Raw genomic sequence first — 20,653 nt, forward strand, 5'->3', positions numbered from 1 at the left:
GCATAATATAATATTCCATAATATATTTGGTTACCTAGTTACTGAAAAGACGAAATCTAAAAATCTGTTCTTTTTCGTAGGGCCAATATTGTTGGGTTGCTAAAAATCTCCTATTAGCACATAATGGTATGATTAGAGGCTAAGACTGAGACTTAACCAAGAAACCAACTAACTAAGTATACCAAAAAAAAAGTAACAAATTAAAAGTATATATGTGAAAAATACCCAAAAAACTACTTTGGAAAACTGATATACAACATATTTTAGAGATTATGACAAGTTATGAAATGTGGCTTACATATAAATGAAAACCCAATAAAATTAAATTATAACATGAAAAATATCTGAGAAAGAATTAAAAAAAAAACTATAGATAGCATAACATCGATATTTAATTGACATTAAAATTTTCACAAGTTAATCTGAAATATATTGAATGGAAAAGTAGATGAGACTTTAATGAAATCGAAAATGCAGCAAACAAAACATCTTCTCTAATGCTCAGCACCATAACTGTTTGGATCTTCTCTATCGGCATCCATCGCCATTCAGCCTTATTAGATAGAGAGATTTCGTACAAAGATTCGCGAACAAACAAAAGATCTTGTGTGTTACTGCAAAAGAGAGTATTATAATAAAGTAAACCCTAATAGGAGATTTCAACAAATTCAAGAAAAACAAGTGATAAAATTGAATCCAGAAACATAAAGAAGAAACATAAAGAAGGAGCAGCATCAGTTGATCAACGAAAGAAGAAATCGATGAACAAAAATACCGTTATTTATTCTAGTAAATTGAATTTCTACTAATCCTAATTATAATCTTCAGAAGTTTCAGAAAGCTAACCACTACAACTAATAATTATTTAAACAAACAATCATGAGTTATAAATTTGTTAATTAGAATATGCATAACAAATGATATGAAAAAAAAGAAAATATACAAAAATTAAATCAATAATAGAATATAAAAGACCAAAATGAATATTCAAAAATTATAAATATGATAAAGCTGATTTCAAAAAAACCTTTTTTATATTTTAAAATAATCAATAAAATAATGTAAACAATAACTATATTTTTTAAGTTGAAGAAGAGATTACAAAACTTAAAAGAATAAAGCCATACCTGAGAATATGAAATTGGGATTAATAGTTGGAGTACTTTGAAAAATAAGTGATCCTTGTAAAGAAGAAGAAAAAAGATTAAATGAAAAATTAAAATCATGGTAACAGAGCATAAACAAAAACAACTTAATAAGAATGAGATGTTGCACTCAAGGAAGTATGAGACATGTCTTGTTCTGAAAATCAATTGTTTTTTTCTTTCACTTTAAATTGGCACCTAATCTTTCATTGTATGATACATGCATGTCCAAAAAAAAAATTTTTTTAAAGGCAAAGAAAGCTAGCAAAACTGAAAAGAAGAGCAAAAGAAAAAATACTAAACTAAAAACTTAGTTAGCAGTGCAACCATTAGGACAAAAGCTGAAATTGATTCTTCTGTTTTTAATTTTCAGATGATTTACCTTAACAGCATGTCCCTTGTTATTTGGGTGAAGTATACTGTCTCGATCTGTCGAGAGCTCAAGAAAAGAGAACTATCCACGGAGTACTGCGGGAGAATGGTCTGTCGGACGATTTGGAAGTGCTGGGAGCCACCGCGTATGATGAGACCTTCGTATATTGTAGGACAGTAAGAAGATATAGGATTTTAAATCTGGAATAGTTCGGTGGTTGGGTTTTAGGATTGAGCGACGTGAGACGACACAAAGAGAGAGGAAGAAGGTTTAGTGGGGGAAAGGTGGAGGAAGTGGGTGGTAAGGTTTGGCTTTTTACTTTTTGTTGCTGATTACTTCTGATCTTCTTAAAGATAGGAAAAATTAAAGAAACATAAAAATAAAAGATATTTACATATTTTTTTAAAAAAATGACACTACACCATTATGAAAAATTAATTACTAATGATTAAAAAGACTTTTAATATTCGAATTGTTAAGAAACACTTATTTTTTTTTAGTATTTATGACAATTAAAAGGAATAACTAAATGTTGAAAAAATATATGGTGAATTATTTTTTATTTATTTCTGAGTTTTTTATATTAATAAATCTTATTTATTCTAAAGTTTAAGTAATCTTCACATTTTTTTCAATTTTTTTTTGTATTATTAATGAGCATAAGAATGACGAAAAATGACAAAAAGCCAAAAAAATAAATAATTGATAAATTTGAGACCAACCTACACTAATTCAAAATCAACTAATCACTTTTTTTCTCATCGATAATTTTCTTTCAACCTGAACCTAGATTAGAAAATCATTAAGGGGGAGAGAGAGAGAGAGAGAGAGAGAGAGAGAGAGAGAGAGAGAGAGAGAGAGAGAGAGAGAGAGAGAGAGAGAGAGAGAGAGAGAGAGAGAGAGAGAGAGAGAGAGAGAGAGAGAGAGAGAGAGAACAAGAAATCTGAGTAGAAGGAAAAGAATACAAAAATAATGTGTAAGCATCCATGAGTAAAGCAGAAAATCTAAAACAATATTAATGCAGAATATGCTCCTTAGCATCCCAAGAAGATCCAATTAAAAGTAAACCACAAAGATTGAGTTCTTGTTTCCGTATATCTTTTATTTTTTCTTTTTTTTTTCAAGAAAAGAGAAGAAGGCAGAGTTGTTAAGGAAAGGGGTCGGTGGGGGGGATTTCCACAATAGAGAATTCAATACCACTCACCTCATGGTAAGAATAAAAAAGGACACCATAACGATAATCATCAACATCGATTCTAGTGAAATGTACAGACAATCATGTTACCAACAAATGTGTCCTTCAGTGCGCAAACTTTCTCACTCTTTGGGGATTACCATTTGCGAAATCACAAACATAAAACTGCATTCAAGAAAATATCTCAATGAGTAGATTATATAAGAACATAAATACAGCTGATTGAAAAGAAAATCTTGAAAAAGGATGGTGTGGCAGTGTGGAAGTGACAGATTAAATGGACAAAAGGGGCAAGTTTCATAAATTACAGTATTGCCAGCTGATGCTAGGAAGTAACCATCAAGATAACAACAAATTCCAAGTACCATTCCCTGCCATGTATTGCCATAAACAAACGGGAACTACCATACTTCATTTTCATCTAGTTTGATCCCATGAGAACTATTATCATCGGCGCTGCTAGCAAGACTGCTGCCTCCATCAGAAGAGAAGACCCTATTAGACAAAGAATCATCTCAAAATCATGATTCTTGGTGCATGAGTAAACCAGTTGACCTTTCGATGCGCCATTCGTTCGTTCCCATCTTGTAGCAGTACTTGATCTATTCTGCAATCCAAATTGGGAGTGATATATTTATCATGTATGAAATCAGAAGAAGAAGTTAGAAAACATACTAACATAGCTTTAATTAATCTTAATGATGAATTCCTACAAACTAATAAGCATAAAATTTATTCTAAAAACACATAGTTAACTAATAATCAGAACAAAATACATCAAAGATTGTAAATACATAATAATCAAAACCCACTATTTGTTGCAAGGAATCCATATCCACGGGAAATAAAATTTAAAGAGAAGAAAAAATCCACTCATTACACATAAAGTTATAAGCTACTTACTTTAAAACATCTGCACTAAAAAACCTTTCTCCTTCATTTTCTTTACAGTACATATCGAAGTTATAGCTATATGAAAGTGCTCAATCTTAACTTCAACGGGGATGCCAATAATTCAAACTCTCATCCATGTACATCACAAACCTAAAAAGCACACAATTATACCTAAGAGACACCTAATAAAAAACTAAGAGACAGAGAAGAGGAAACCACAACCAAACCCAAGAATCTAATCTTATGCACAATTTTACTTAACTCTTAAAAAATATCCCACTTCTAATCGAAATGAGATGAAACAGAACAGACAAAAACCCCCCAATTACTACCTCCTTCTCCCAACTTACCCCTCAACTAACCTCATCCCGAAAACCCAAAATCACTCCAAAATCTCAAATTTACCCCGAAAACGCATAAGATCGAAAACACGGCACAATTCCAGCTCAAAATCAACATTCAAATCCACCACACCACACACAAAGACTGCACGAGCTGCCAAAATCGCGCCCAACGCAGAACGCGAGAAAATCTACCATAGATTTGCAAAAAAAAAATCAACCATGAAAGAAGGGGGATAATAAAAGGTTCCTAGAGAAAGAAAGGCTAGGGTTTTGAGGCAGAGAGAGAAAGAGCATGAACTCACAGTGACATTGAGGCTGCTCCATTGAAGCTCGACAGTGATCCCCGCAAGAGTGTCGAGAAGCCAAAGCGTTAGGGTTTGAAAGCGGTGAAAAGAGGGCTAAATGATTTAATGAAGAAGACCCCTCTATTCTTCCCTAATTTGAAATTCCAGTGCATACTCCGTAACAATTTTTGCTTTAGGGGAAAAAAATGCTCACATAAGTTCATCAAGGTAGCGTAGAATCTGCTGAAAATCACTTATTCCCCCACTCGCACCGAGAACTGAATATTTTCCAATAGGCTTCAAACGTTCAATGCTCTTGTACCGCAGAATAGATCCATATAAGCCTATCATTGACATAAGTCCAAAGTGAGACCAATGAATACTTTGCAGACAATCAGAAGAAAAATACTATATTGAAAAGAAAATATGTCCAGAATTTACTGTCAAAATAGTTTCTAATTTCGTTAAGATTGTAAGTATTGAGAGCATTTTCGAATGGAGATAAAGGCCAATTGAACACTATATTGAAAATTCAAGGGATCAACACCAAATGTAGCATTAGAAAAGACAAAGAAGAAAATATTCATAATTAAAAAGAAGACACATCTATTGGCAAAAAAATTATTAAAATTGAAATTCAAATATCTTGAACATTATTCAAAACAAAAAATATAATTCTAATTCTAAATCTACTATAATATTAGCAAGAAAAAAATTAGACTTACTTTATTTAATATTTATTCAAATAAATTTATTTTTTACAGTTTTTAGAAAATTTTGGTTGTTATCAAAAGATCTGGGCTGAATCTATATACCTTGGTGATGTTGGGAATCGACTATCCTAAATGAAAATGGGCCAAGCGTAGGGTTTAGGGTTCGGAGAAATCATCATCTCTGACACGAAATTTGTGAAAAAAGGGAGCTTGCGTGTGCGAATGGCGAGAAGAGACAGCTGAGCGGCGGAAACAGAGGAAAGCACATGCGCGTTGATGTAGGGTTGCCACGCTGGAGGAGAGCATCCACCTGGGATTGGAGCCGACCTGTATTGCGGGGAAAATTCCCAGTTTCACTTAATGCATAAACCAGAAAGAGAGAAGGAGGAGGGTAGGGGAAACGTTGTGTGAGAAATCATGAGTAAAAGAAAAAAATTAAACACAAGACAAATTCCGAATTAAACACAGCTAAAACATAAAAGAAACTCGAAATCGAAGACATTGGAAAAAATTTGAATCAAATAATGCTTATAAGACTGAAAGTTATTTTAATTGATTCACCTCATATTCCATTAGCAGAAAATATATTTTTGTCGATAAAAAGGGAAGAAAGAAACAATAAAAAGAAAATCTACCAATAAAAAGAACACACACACATATTCTTTTTTAAAACTCACTCAAATAATGTATGTAAGAGTGATAATTATTTAGAATGTTTCAATTTATATTCTATTAACAGAAATAAAGTAACTTTCTTTATATAAAAAAGGGAAGCAGAAATAAGGACAAATTATAACACGATTGAAAAAAGTACATTTTTTTAATGATTTTGGGGTGCATTATTTAAATTATTGCATACATTTCAATAACTTGTAAGAAAACAAAAAAAATATATATGTATATACCAAACAAAGCACATGTCTATATATAATAATCATGCTTTATTCAAAAATATAGAGAAACATACTCACACAGAGAAATTTAAGTATACGAAAGAGAACAATAAGTTTCATAAATATTACAACTCCGGGAATCAGTTCATATTACATACCCAAATAGATGTATTCACAACATACTTTACCAAATTTTCAACTACTTAACACAACTAAGCAAAGTTCTTACAATTCTTTACAAACTTGGAATTATATATATATATATATATATATATATATATATATATATATATATTGTAATGAAACTGATGATTAGCCACTACATTCATCCATCCTTTCAACAGCCTCGACAATATTTTCACATTGTCCAAAGGCACTCCGAAGCTCTTCCCTAATAGTGAGAGGTTGATGATTCTCAAATAAATTGGAACCTTGTGAGGACAAAATTCTCGCATGAAAATCATGGTTAATCATCTACAAAGAACACAGCAAAATATAAGAATAACGAATGCAGAAGCCAAAAAAATGAGATGAGAAAAAAAATCAGATATCATCAAACTTTGAAGACTAATAAAATAAATATTAAACAATTAAAAAAAACTTAAACGAAACATATCTATGCATATATGTATTACTGTTCACATAGTTTACTAAGAGATAAAGAATCAAAGTCCATTAGGTCAAGAAATACCCAACAATTCCAGTTGAGAACAGAAATCGGTGAAACCTGATCCACTGGAGGACTTGAGCTCGATGAACATTGAATGCTTGCATTGGATTGAAACTCAACTGGATTCTTAAATTCGAAAGGAAAATGTGGAACAAAGGGATCCAGATGAAATTTCTAAATGGAACAACAGAGGAATAACATCAGTAACTCTTAACACATGACACCTGAAAAACATAAAACAATATAGCCAATTCAGGTTAACTTGATCAGAAACAAAGTGGACTAACTCAACATCATATTTACATAATAATGTTATCACCTGCTGTTGATTATGGGTGGAGTCCTCCGAAAACTTCACAATATCAATATCATCACATATTGCATGAACAACGTGAAGAGATGTATTCAATTCATATCCAACGGGTCTAGGATCCACTATAAAGACAATTTTCTTGTTCATCAACTGAGAAATCATGCTATTTGGAACAGTGTAATCATCCTTTGACTAAGGAAAAAAAGAAAAGGTACGTTAGTAAAATTCACATACCTGAACCGTAAATACTAAACTAAAAAGAAGGATAATTAAATTAAATTAAAACCAAAATGATTACTTGGGAGGAATTTCTTTCGTCTATCAAAAAGTCTGATCAACTCTTTTTGAGTATTTGCATCACCTCATCATTCTCAAGTATGAAAATATTGCTGCCATTTGAATGGGAAACAATAATTTTGATCCAATACCTAAATAATGTAAACAAAAGAAAAATATACACTGAGAAACATGTGCAGAAGATGCAATAAAGCAATAAAAGAAAACTGGTACCAACAACTCTGAGAGATAAAATAGATACCTTCTTATGGCATCAACACACTCAACTCTACACAGATAACAATAAAATATATTTCCAACATGAGAAACAGGTGCATTACATAAACAGCAGTAGTACCACCACTTCTGATGTTTCAGCACATCAATAATCTCACCGATCAAAAAACAAATCTGATATTGTAGACAAACAGTAATTGGTATATATGATACATGTTTTATCATACTACACATGTTGAAACACAGTTCAGATGGTTGAAAACACAAACATAAATACTAACATTTCTTGATGTAGAAGAATATATTTTAGCACAAAGAATGTCAGCAAGCATCTCTTTAATGCTATGCAGTTGTATTGGAACACCAGATATGACTTGGTTGTCATAACTTCTAAGCTGTCCATATTGAGAGAAGTTTTCAAATATTGGGCTAAAGGCCGAATCAGAATTAACATCCTTAAAATTTGGAAGGAAAACATGAATTATAAAACGTAACCAACTTTGTAAAGTATGAGGCAAAATCATGTTGGCATGTAAAGGATACCATTCAAAACAACAGCCAAAGAATTAGAAAATGGGGATCAAATAACTATATCTAAAAATGATTCCTCCAATTCATTCATATCTAACATAAAGAAAGAGTACCAATCTTGATGCACTGATCAGCCTGAAGTTTGTTGAAAAATGTGCATCACTAATGACATTGATGACTTTAAAGGTACCGCAATAACCCTGAGTGTTAATCCTCTTTGCTTGAAATTTGAAAACAATTTCTTTTCCAAGAAGTTTATGAAAAAAATGTGGACAGTATCGATGCTCAATTCTCTGTCATAGATATTGAAAAGTGATCACTAATTAGCAGACAAAATTGAAGTATAAGAAATAGTTATTCATAGAGTATACATCAATAAAATCTAAGTGGATAAACCATACATCCATTTCGTCTTCTAACAACAAAAAGACATCAGAACATGTTCTCCCTAATAGCTTAGTGGCTGCACTGTCTAAGACAAACATTCCACAAGAAGTTCCGTCTTTAACAAGTATCTTAATCCTGTAACTATAATAAAGAAAGTAAATATGAGATTCACCTATTTCTGAGTCCAAGAAGAGGCTAATACATGAAGGCTACTTATATTATTGAATCAGAACACACGGAAGAAAATTTGTAAATCATAACCTGGATTTACCTTATCATAAAATGCTGGACCTCTCTACTGCACAGCTGATAATGGAACACATTATCATCACCTATAATAGGATGACCGCAAACAAGAAAAAACCCACCACTCTGGATCTTCAACAATCTCCTTAATTTTTCCAACCATAAAGAATTGTCCATCCTATTAAAAAAAATTAATGAATTGAATGGGTAAGGGATGTCTACAATATTCAAAAATCAATTAACATGAGTACTTATTGCATAACACTAAAAGATGTTAAAAAACTAATAGTGCGCACCTCATTGTTTTCCTTAAGATTATCAATTGTCCGTATTAGCTTCCAATCAAAAGATTCATCATCAATTACACATACTAAATCCCCAACCTCATTACTACAGAGTCTACTAAAATGGTGGCTTGCAATACCGTATCTATGTAAAAAAAATTAATATTAGGATAAAAAAATTTTAGGAAGACATAGGGACACAAAGAGAGAGAGAGAGACAGAGACAGAGAGAGAGTAAGTGATAGAGAGGGAGGCGCAAATTTCGAGTTTAGAGAGGCAAAAGTAAAGGAGAATTGAATAAAACTAACTGATTCAGAAAATTCACAGTTTTCTGCATATCAGGGTTGATCAAAACTCGGGAAATATTGATCACATTTTGGAGACTGACTTTATCTACAAATCAGATAAGGCAATAAGAAGAAATTAATTCATTAAGAAACTATTCATTCATATAAAAAAAACATTTAAACAAATCAAACTGAGACATGTGCAACATGGACAACTCTTCACCTCTATTGACTTTGATCTTGAAAGATTGCAGAATTACAACAGGTGGTCTCTGTTACCTTTGCAAAGTATTCATGTCTATAAGAGCAGGACAATCACCAACAAAATTGCAGGAGATTTTCTACTACACTCAACATCCCTTCTCTTTTTCATTCCGCAAAGGACCCCGACAAAATCTGTTTAGTAAAATTATAGAAGACAAGATTAAACCCTCAGATAGAATACCATGAGACATTTTGTTGAATTCTTATTAATTTCAATTTAAAACACTTTTATAATGGTTCATATTTGAAAAAGTGAAACTTACCTATTAAGTACTCATACTCAATGTACTTCTAAAGAATCTGGTTCATAGAAGTTAGACTTAAACCAGGGAATCTGGTTCATAGAAGTTAGACTTAAACCAGGATTAGGTATGACTGTACTTGCAACTGCAACAACAGAGGTACTACACTTGAAAAGAATGCGAAACCGATGTCTTGTAACCCTGACCAATCCACGATTAGGTTTCACTTTGAAGTCGGAAATAATGAATACATCTCCTTCTTTTAACTGATGAATAAACGTTGTGATTAAATCATCCTCAACAGTTGCTTGGATCTTGTGGTGCTGAAAAAAAAAAAGAAAAAAATATCTCAGCCTTTATAAATATTATACCATGAGACATTACATGCTAAAAATTATCACATATACAATTTTAAAAAATAGAATTTAGTTAATTAAAAAGTGGGTTTTTGATAGAACACACACACACACATATTCACTTGCTTATCCATCAAGACCATGTGTAAGAGTTTCTGCATATTTTCATTAACAATCCTAGCATCTTCTCAAATGGTCAAGATCTTAGCCTCAATACTCCAAGCTTCCTTCCATGGAGAGATTTTTCCAAGAGCATCAATAGCAAGACTCATCTTATAAATAGTAGAGATGAAAGAATGTAGATGAAAAAATAGAAAGCAAAATGTTGGCAAGAGAAAACTGTGTGGGATCTGAGTCTTATCTCAATGGAAGGGAATGCAAAAGAAGAAAAGCAAGTAAGGAACAAGTGATAGCTTTTGAGAGATCAGCACAATACTCCATCACCTCATCACTACTTATAGCAGAGAAATGAGCAACCCTGTAATGCAAAGCTTGTAGAATACGTTTCTCTTGAAGTCCTTGGATAGATTGATTGATTGATTGACATATGACATTCAATGTGTCCATACCTAATTAAATTACATATACTCATACCTCTATATATAGCTATGTCATATCAACCTATCTATGAATCTATATACATCTATCTATCTATCTATAAACAAACCATACCTATTGTATCATGCTATCTTTGACTATATAATTATAATGTTCCCCATCAGTATGAGTGGCGAGATAGAACACATGATCAAGATTCACCCAAATAAAAATAAAATAAAAGCTACAAACTTTTATCAATCATACCCAAGAGCTCAGCTGAAAATCCAAGAGAGCTGAAAAACAAAGTAAAAACTACACCCAAAAAAAGATAAATTCAAAACCAACCACCACTAATTCAAAATCAACAAATCACTTCTTTTGTCGTGGATAATTTTGTTTTTAACCTGAAACAGAAGTGAAAATAAAAAACGGTATCCCTTTTTCAAATTCTTCGCTTTTAAAGATAGTAGAGCTCCCAATAACAACAGGCTTTGGAGATATTTCAATTCAAGAAATGTTGACATCCTAGTTTGATTCTTATCAGCATAGATTTTAACGACACCATTTTCTTGAGACCAAACAGAAAAAAAAACCTACAAAGGAAAACAAGTATATTGTCCCAAGAGCTCCTGTGTAAAACGGTATAGTCCCTTGCATGCTTCCCACTTGAATCCCTTGTCTCCTTCACTACCTGAACACACTCACAAAGAAACCAAATCACCCAAAATAGCTTGTGAGAAAAATGAAAAAATCGATCACAATTGAACATAATTTATATACAAATAGCTCAGAAGAAAAATTATTTAACTTAACTTTCTTGCAAATTTTCTGACCCTATTTCCATTTTCAGTAGAACCCGGTTGCAAAGTTGCATTCTTAATTGATCTCTTATACATTTTCATCTACCAACAGATTACAGTATAAAAATTAGTAAATTAGAATTCTATTTGAAACAAAAGCAAACAAATGATAGAAAACACGACGATGATCGCAATACTGTTCTTAGGGGTCATTTGATACAGAAAACGTCGATCGAAGAAGGTAACCTTGATGCACAATTTTCCAAGAGAGAGAAAACTCGGATAATCCAAGAAAGGATCCAGAAACACAAACGGCATGAGGATAAAGAAAACTGGGTTGACGATGGTGACAGACGAATCGGGGTCACAACAACCACAGAGAAGATCGAGGCAGGAACGCGAGAGTGGCAAAGAAGGAGAAAGGTAGGGCTGATGTCTCAGTAAAGAAGGAGAAAGTTATGAGGACGATGACTTCTGATGTTTCAACCCGTTGAGCACCGAACAAAGTAATGAAACCAAAATAAACCAATACTAAACATTCCAAGATTTTTATAATGGATAAAATTAATTCAATATTATTGTAATTAAAAGCAAATAAAACCAACAACAATGAAAGCTCATCCTTAAACACTCCTGGTTAAGTATGGAGTGCTGCACATTTTGTTAATTCGTTAAATCTGAACTCTTTATTTATTATATTTTATTTGAATGGTCTGGATTTAAAAACGTAACCTGTTAATCAGGTTAACCATTTTTTTTTATAAATTTTAGATTCTTTTATAAGTTTCAGATATTAGTCTAAAGTCCAAAACAAAAATAAAATATTATATAAATATTAAAAGCAACATATCTGTACAACAAAAGAAATTACTGGCCTTTAAAACTAAAATAAATAATACATGAAAAAAAAGTTGAAAATTTATGTACTAAATTCTGAAAAAACCATATATTAGAATCTTAAAAAAATTAATATTAAATATATATTACGTATATAATATGAAAATTTAAATAAATTTTGTTTTGTGTAAAACAAAATTATAATATTAAATATAAATACAATAATAGAAGCTTTTGTGTTATATAAAAGAATATTTAAAATATATATTATTTTGTATTCTAGCTTTAGTGATTGATGAGACGGTTGACGGTACAACACCCTACCGCCACCACCACGCCACCGCCATTGCCACCCTATGATAATGATACGACGTTTACCTTGCTAAGCAAGCTAACTAAAATTGTATATATATATTTATATTAATTAGATTTATATATTATTATAAAAGAATATTTAAAATTTATGATTTTGTTTTAAAAATATATTATTAGTTTTTTCTTAAAATAAGATTTTCTTTTTTTTTGGTTCAAATACTATGAAAAAAAAATTTACGCTACAATTCAATAAATATTATATAAGATCTTTCAGATAAGCATGAAAAGAGTATGCCAACAAGTTTAAAGTTTAATTTTTTTTAATAAATTAATAAAAAAGTAATACAAATAATTCTTTAAATATAATTGTATTTTAATTTTTCATTTTATTACATACACGTTGAGAATAATTTGAAATAAAAGATAATGGACTTATTGTAACTACGATATATTTTGTGTTTTGACTGCGTTATCATCTAAGAATTATGGCACTTTCATGAAGAGCGGAGTTCTTCTACAAAATCGATTTTGTATTTGGAGTTAGCCAACCAGCAATGGCTTTCATATTTAAATTTCAATTTCAAATGTTATAAATTTTTAAATGAAGCCAATATATATATTTTTTAATAACAATTAAATTTAACCTTAGCTTGAATACATTTAAAAATGTAAATGTAAACCATTTTAGTAACCAACATCTATATCTTTTTGGTCAATTATCATTTTTTCTTGTTTTTAACAACAGAGTAATAATTAATTAATTATTGAACCAGTTCATTTGAAATTGATCAAATAAACGCATATTTTCTTTTGTTGTAATTAAAAAAAATTTCATTAAATATATAAATATGACATTTATATTCATATTAGAATTCAAAACACACTAAGTATCACAAATCAAACAACAATTTAAAGTAGTATGTGAACACATTAAACTAAAAAGCATGCAAATTCTCCACAGCTTCATGATCGCTTTCACATTGGCTGAAAGCATCTTCAACTTCAGGTATAGAATCAACCAGAACATGAATCTGGACAAAATTGAAATCCTCTCAATTATTGATATTTTTAAACACTAATAATTAAACAAATTATAAAAACTATACAGCAGACCTTATGCTCATTCATCTCAGCAGCAGCCTCAAAAACATTAATAACAGAGGCATCATCCCAGACTTGTTGAACAATATACACAGATCGATTCATCTCATAACTCACAGGCCTAGCATCAATCATGAATACAACTTTTTTGTGCAAAACACTTGAAATGAGTTTCAATGGAACAACTTTGCAATAAGATCCCTAAAAAAAACAAAATACTTAACAAATAGCATAATAATAATTTATGTTTTCCCTAGGAATGTCAAAAGAAGCAAACTAACTATATCTATATCTATATACTAATTAAAACCACAATTGGATGACAACCTGATTTAACTCTGGGTGATTATCCAAAAAGCTTGAGCAACTTATCTTTATTATTTGGACAACTTCACGATCTTTAAGAACAAATATATTGTTCTCATTTGCATGAGACACTACAACCTTCAAGCAGAACCTTGAAAATTATGAGAAAACAAGGAAAATTTGAGTTAACATTGAAATAATAATTAGTTACCAAAACAAAGTAAAATTAAAGAACAAAACACCTTGGGACAGCATCAATACATTGAAGCTGACCTAGATCACATGATAAAATATTTTTATTAGTTGACACAAGAGAACCATATAAACAAGTTGAGAACCACCACTTATGATTCTTCAAAACAGATGATATAGTTCCCAGAATAAAAACGAAACCACCCTGCCAGCAAAGAAAAAATGATTACAGCATTTCAAATTTCAAATAATTTACAAAACTATCATTTACTAACTTTTCAGGGTATGATATAATAAGAATAACAAAAACGAATGATCTAAGAGATTTTATTGCAAATGAGGAAAAAAAATATACATTCTCAGCATCAGAATAGCAGCGATTGGGTGAAATAAGATTAGTAATAATATCTTCAATAGTTTCTAATTGAATAGAATTATCACACACTACTTGAGTCTTGTAATCTTCGCCAGTTGCATACTGCAAGTAGGTGTCATAGATTGGTGGAAAAATGGGACCATAAAGCATTGCCTGGGATAATTTGGTTAGAATAAGTATCGAATGCATTGATTGAGAAAAAAATTTGCATGAACATGTTGTAACATAGGGTGAGGAATCATACATTGATATAATCATCGGTTGCAGCTGGTTCTGGATTATGACTAGACATTTACAATTTTAAAGCACCCGGAGTAATCTGGATCAACTGCAGAATGAATTTCAACCTTGAAAACTTTTTTCTCTCCAACAACATCATCAAATATTTGTGGAGAATATGATCGACAGACTTTGGGAGTTTAATATAAAAGAATCAATAAACTTGAACATAAAAAAATAAAGATCAAATTAGGTTCGCTATGAAAGAGTTCATACTGCAAGCACACTAGGATCAACAGGAAATTCTTCTTCTATCCTGAGAAATGCTTCAGAACAGGTTTTTTCAAATAATTTTGTTGCCGCATTATCAAGCAGAACAAACAAAACAGCACACCCACCATGTTGAATCTTTACCCGAATCCCATATCTAACACAATTAACAACCAAGAATGATAACTAAATCTAAGAAATCTGCTTAACAATACATAGAGTGGCGCATAACAAAGAACTAACAAAAATCCAAAAGATTATTAATTAATCTATTCCATAATAAAGTTACATATGAAGCTCACTTGACCATAACATGTTCAACACATGAACCACAAGCATCACAAAGGTAGAGATCTTCATGCTCAACAACGGCATGACCACATACACATGAGTAGTTCCACTAATCTAGTTCATCCATAACTTCCTTAATTATCCCAATAACAAAGTAATGAGAATCCTATAAAATTTTAAAAACAATGATATACTATACAATAATGATTAACAAACTAGATTACGAAACCCAACACACATGTTTAAGAAATTCAAGTTTAAGTATTAAATGAAGAGTTTGCCAATCTAAAATGGTACCCCATTATCTGCATGAAGATCTTGAATATTACTGATCTCTTTAGGATTGAAATAATCACCATCAACTTTAGAAACTAAGTATCCAAGGTCATTGGTCACAAGTCTTGAGAATCCATAACTGGCTATACTAAATCTACACACAAGATACAATAACTAATCTTCATAACACAAAACATATACATGAATACCAACAAAATAAACATAGCAGGTTGTAGGTTTTCAATATTTTTATCACAACTAACCTGCTTAGAAACTCAACAGACTCAGGAATATCAGAATTAATGAATAACCTAGAGACAATTTTCATATTCTGTAGGATTACCTCCCCTGCATGCAAGAATCCTATTCTATTAGCCTCAAATCATATTTAAATTAAAAGGTCAAAAAATAGAAAAGTAAATATTAGAGTAAAAATTTGCTGAATATGCCTGAAACTAACCTTCAATTGCTTTGATTTTAAAAGACTCAAGGACAATCAGCCGAGATATTGGATATTTTTGTAACTTATCATATTCTAACAAATCACAAGCATTTCCAAACACATTGCATTGTACCTTTTTGCTGAACAGATAAGTTTCAAAAGATCAAAAGTATCTAACTATACATTTATTCTTATAAACAAAAGACTGGAACAAAAAAAATAGAATTAATAGAAGATAACTACTGATATGGGAGAAAGTCAAAGAGATATTACCCATCAGTAAAACCTTCTAGCACCACTGCTTTGATCAGCTTCCTATATGATGCTACATATCTTTCTTTTCGAACACCAGTAATGATTCCAACAAAGTCTAATAATTAGATTGAAACATATACAAATTTGAATCAAAAACCATACTTTTTAAAATATAATACTATGATTCTTAAAGGGAAGAGCAAGAAACTTGTATGAACCAATGAGAAAATTGTCGTCCTTTGTCATTTGATCAATTTCATCTATTGATGTAAAACACAAACCCGAATGAGGTATCCTTGGAGATACCACAGAAACAACAGAGGTCTTGTATTGGAACAAAAGTCTGAATCGATGTTTCATCATTCTGTTCAAACCAGTGTTTGGTACAATTGTAAAATGGGTCATCAAGTACATATCCCCTTCATTTAGAGACACCGCAAAATTTGATATAAGCTGATCTCTAATCATTGCTTGGATTTTGTGTAACTACAGTTGAAAAAAATGCTTCATATTTTAAATTTATTAACTTATTTAAGTATCCAAACAGCATAAAAACACTTGATTAAAAAAAATAAAACAACAAAAACATATCACTTTCCAGTTAAAAAAATTCCCTTCTGCATATTTAAAAAAAAAGTTGCAGCAACTTAAGAAAATGCTAACATAAAATAAAACTGACCTTCTCATCCATTAAGACCATATGCAACAGATTTTGAGAAGGATCCAAAGCATGATTCTTGTGGTACCATAACTTCAGAACTTTAACATGTACTTTCCATGATTCTCTCTACGGAGTGATTTTCTCCACCAGATCAACACGGTTATTCATTCCCAACATATATAGGATAAGAACACCGAAAGGAGAAAATATAGAGAGAAAAATTCAGAACTAAGATGAGAAGATAAAGAGATGAATTGGAGTTATAAACTCCCGAAGTTAACAAACACTAAAGCTTACAATATAAGCTTCACATATAGGACAGAGATAGACTAATAGGCATATATAGATTGATATGGCTACACAAATCATTTAGGAAGATATCACAAGTAACCAAATACTCATGGGAAAAGAGCAAAAACAATATGGGAATAGGCCTCTTATAAATTACCAAATACCTGCCATATATAGTTGATTTGACAATTCACAATAAAGCAAAAATAGAATTTTATCAGTCAACTATACCTAACACTACAGTTAACTTCAATTCAATAGCACAAAGAAAATTATACAATTTATAATGAGCAAACCCCCCAACAAGAAAATAATTTCACAGAAACACCAAGAGTACAAACATAGGAGAGAACCATTGATTTACAAAAATAAGTAACAATCACTATGATTAAATCAGAAACCAAACAACTCAAAATTAAAGGATGGATCCAGAAAACAGTAACAATTAACACAAAAATAAAATTGAAACTGGAGAAGGAATCGACAAAGAGATTGAAAAGGAGGAGAATAGAACCATAGCCCACATATACCTCTTGAACGGCGGTGGCAACGTCTGCTATCCAAAATGGAGAAATCGAGATGGAGAATGAGGTATGATCGACAAAGAAAGACAGAGCAACCTTGGGGAGAAGGAACAGACACAACGAAGAGAACAAGACCCTCATGATGGGATCGAATGAAATCGCAAAGATACCCATAGGTTCTGTGCCTGTGGCCAAAACCAAGGAGAGAAGCTGAAACCTCAGTTGAGGATGGGGGTGCAGACATGGTGCGACGGATGGAGATTGGGTTAGGGATGAAGAAGATGGGGTGAGGTCGAAACGTCTTTAGGGATCCCAATGAACTGAAACTGATGAATTTGGTAAAACAAAATTAGAATAACTCACAATATCTGACTTTAATTACGTTTATGGTTGAATTGAGATGATTATATTAATAAAAACAAAATTCTGCAACCAAGTGTTTTTAGACTCATATAAAAAATATCAATAATTTTAGATATTTAATTTTTTAATTTTATGCAAATTCAATGTATTAAAAAAACAATTTGAATTGATTTTTTAAGAAATAAAAATCTAGTTCATCTGTTAAAAGAGATACATTTTAACTAAAAAAATCAATTGAGATCTGGATAAATTAACCAAATTATGTAAAGAGATGCCAAGGAAAAATTAATATATGACATTATAAAAAAGTTACTACTAATAATATATTTATTACTTAAATATATATGTTAGAAATAACAAAAATAAAATAAAATTGTATGGATAGAGTCTAATTTAGATTAAAATTAATTTTTTTATGACAGATTAAAATAAAATTTGCATTGGTATTATCTGACTATTCTTTGTAAAAAAAGATAAATAATTATTTTTTTATTAATAAAATCATGATATTTTATTTTTATTGATATATTAACAATATAGTTTCTTTCAATTTATTTGGAAAAAACAATATTAGATTTAAAAAAATAAATAATCAAGTTTTTTAATAAATTTTAATACTTTCAAAACTACATAGTCAAGTAACTTTTTGATATCTGATAAAATAACTGGATTTAAAAAATAGCTTTTTAAACAAAAAAAAGGGAATCAAAATAAAATATGAAAATATGAAGCATCAATTTTATCCACTAAAAAAGAGGGTATCTTTAAAATGAGCACAACAATTATGTGCTTATAGAATATGCCATATTTATATAGACCATTAGATTATATTACATAAAAATCAAAGGTTAATATAAAAGAAGAACATTGATAGACTCTAATAAATACATAACATTTTAGTGCATAATTAGCTACTTTAAATGCGAATACTCTAATACAAAATCTTTTCTAATACAAAGAATTTGTATCACATTTAAGGGTGAAATAATATTAAACTCGTCTAAAATTATTTTGAACCAAAATAAAATATTTAAAATAGTAGACATCAAATTAAAATTTGTCCTAAATATTAAAACAAAAATAATAATAAAAAATAGAAGACAGAAGGCACCAAGAAAAATTAATACATAAAACCTGGATGATTATTTTAAAATAATTATGATTATTGATATTTTTTCTTAACGGGTAATTATTAAATTATTTATGAATAAATTTTTACGTGTTTAACTATTAAAAATTAAATTAGAAATGTATATTATAACTTGTATTTTCTTATTTCTTACAAATTATTATATAAATAGGTGCCAAGGAAAATTGATATATCACATTATAAAAAAGTTACTACTAATAATATATATTACTTAAATATATATCTTAGAAATAACAAAAATCAAATAAGTTTGTATGGACAAAGTCTAATCCAGATTAAAATAATTTTTTTTTATGACATTAAAATCAAATTTGCATTGGTATCATGTGACTTTTCTTTCTATAAAAAACAAATAATTATTTTTTTATTAATAATTATTTTCATTTAATAGAATCTAATGATTCATAAAAAATGGTGCATCTACTGCACACAAAATAGTTGAGACGATTTTAGATATACCCTAAAGAAAATGTCCCTCTCTAAAGAAAACATAGACCGAAACAAAACTATAAATTGCACAAATAAGATTGCAAGGTATAACAAGAAACTACATTATATCTTATCAAAAATTTCTGTAAATACAATATTTTCAATCCTGATAGGATCAACTAAGCCTTCATCACAAAGTAAAATCTTAAGATCATTTCTATTCCTAACTCAGGAAAGAGCTACATAAAGTTGACCGTGACAAAACACAGGATGACGCAAGAACAAACCAACAGTTGATAATGTCTGACCCTGGCTTTTGTTTATTGTCATCGCAAACGACAGAGAAACCGGAAATTGACGGTGTTGGAATTTAAACGGTATAACCGTATCACTGGGAATCATATTCATTCTGGTGATAAAAACTTTATCCCCAACATTACTACCAGAAACAATATCCGCGCCGATCACATTTCTCCCTAGATCTCGCATAACAAGTCGAGTCCCATTACACAAACCCCCAGCTGGATCAATATTCCTCAACAAAATAATAGGCACGCCTATTTTCAACTTCAATGAATGATTAGGTAGACCAGAACATCTAATCTGATTCAAGAATTCAACATTTATCCAATCAACATCAACATCAGAATAGACATCACTACCACATATCGAATCAGCACTGAGATAATTTTTCTCCTTATCGGGCAACAAGTCAACTATATAATTGTTTATCTCTTCAACATTGTCGACAGTCGGAACCAGAATTGCCCTATCTTGGAAGAAACTTGGATCACGAAAATTCTGAATCAGATAGATTGTATTTACAATATCTTCCACTGGATTTTCCAAGATAGGAATGATTAGATCAGAAGGAATATCAACAAAAAGTTTATCATTGACCACTATTCCACATCGACCTTCACCGATTTGAAGTATCCAATCTGAAAATGACCTTAACTCCTGAGGAGTTGATTGTTCCAATCCTATTGTTAACCTCATATTTTTCGTCAAACGTAAAACTTCGCAATATTTCCAGAGGACAGAAGAATTTATCGAAGCCATGACAATCTCAGCACGAGAA

The 20,653-nt window shown here is 30.7% G+C and overlaps 1 protein-coding gene across 1 annotated transcript; it reads right to left on the bottom strand.

The window, feature by feature from the left end:
* Window positions 1–19,800: 19,800 nt before the first annotated feature.
* On the bottom strand, window positions 19,801–20,634 carry LOC112726471 (uncharacterized). Its single transcript, XM_025775873.1, has one exon. The coding sequence runs from the start codon at window positions 20,632–20,634 to the stop codon at window positions 19,801–19,803; it is 834 nt and encodes a 277-aa protein (XP_025631658.1).
* Window positions 20,635–20,653: the final 19 nt, after the last annotated feature.

Source organism: Arachis hypogaea, chromosome 2 (genome assembly GCF_003086295.3).
Source record: "Arachis hypogaea cultivar Tifrunner chromosome 2, arahy.Tifrunner.gnm2.J5K5, whole genome shotgun sequence".
In the NCBI taxonomy this organism is placed as follows: domain Eukaryota; kingdom Viridiplantae; phylum Streptophyta; class Magnoliopsida; order Fabales; family Fabaceae; genus Arachis; species Arachis hypogaea.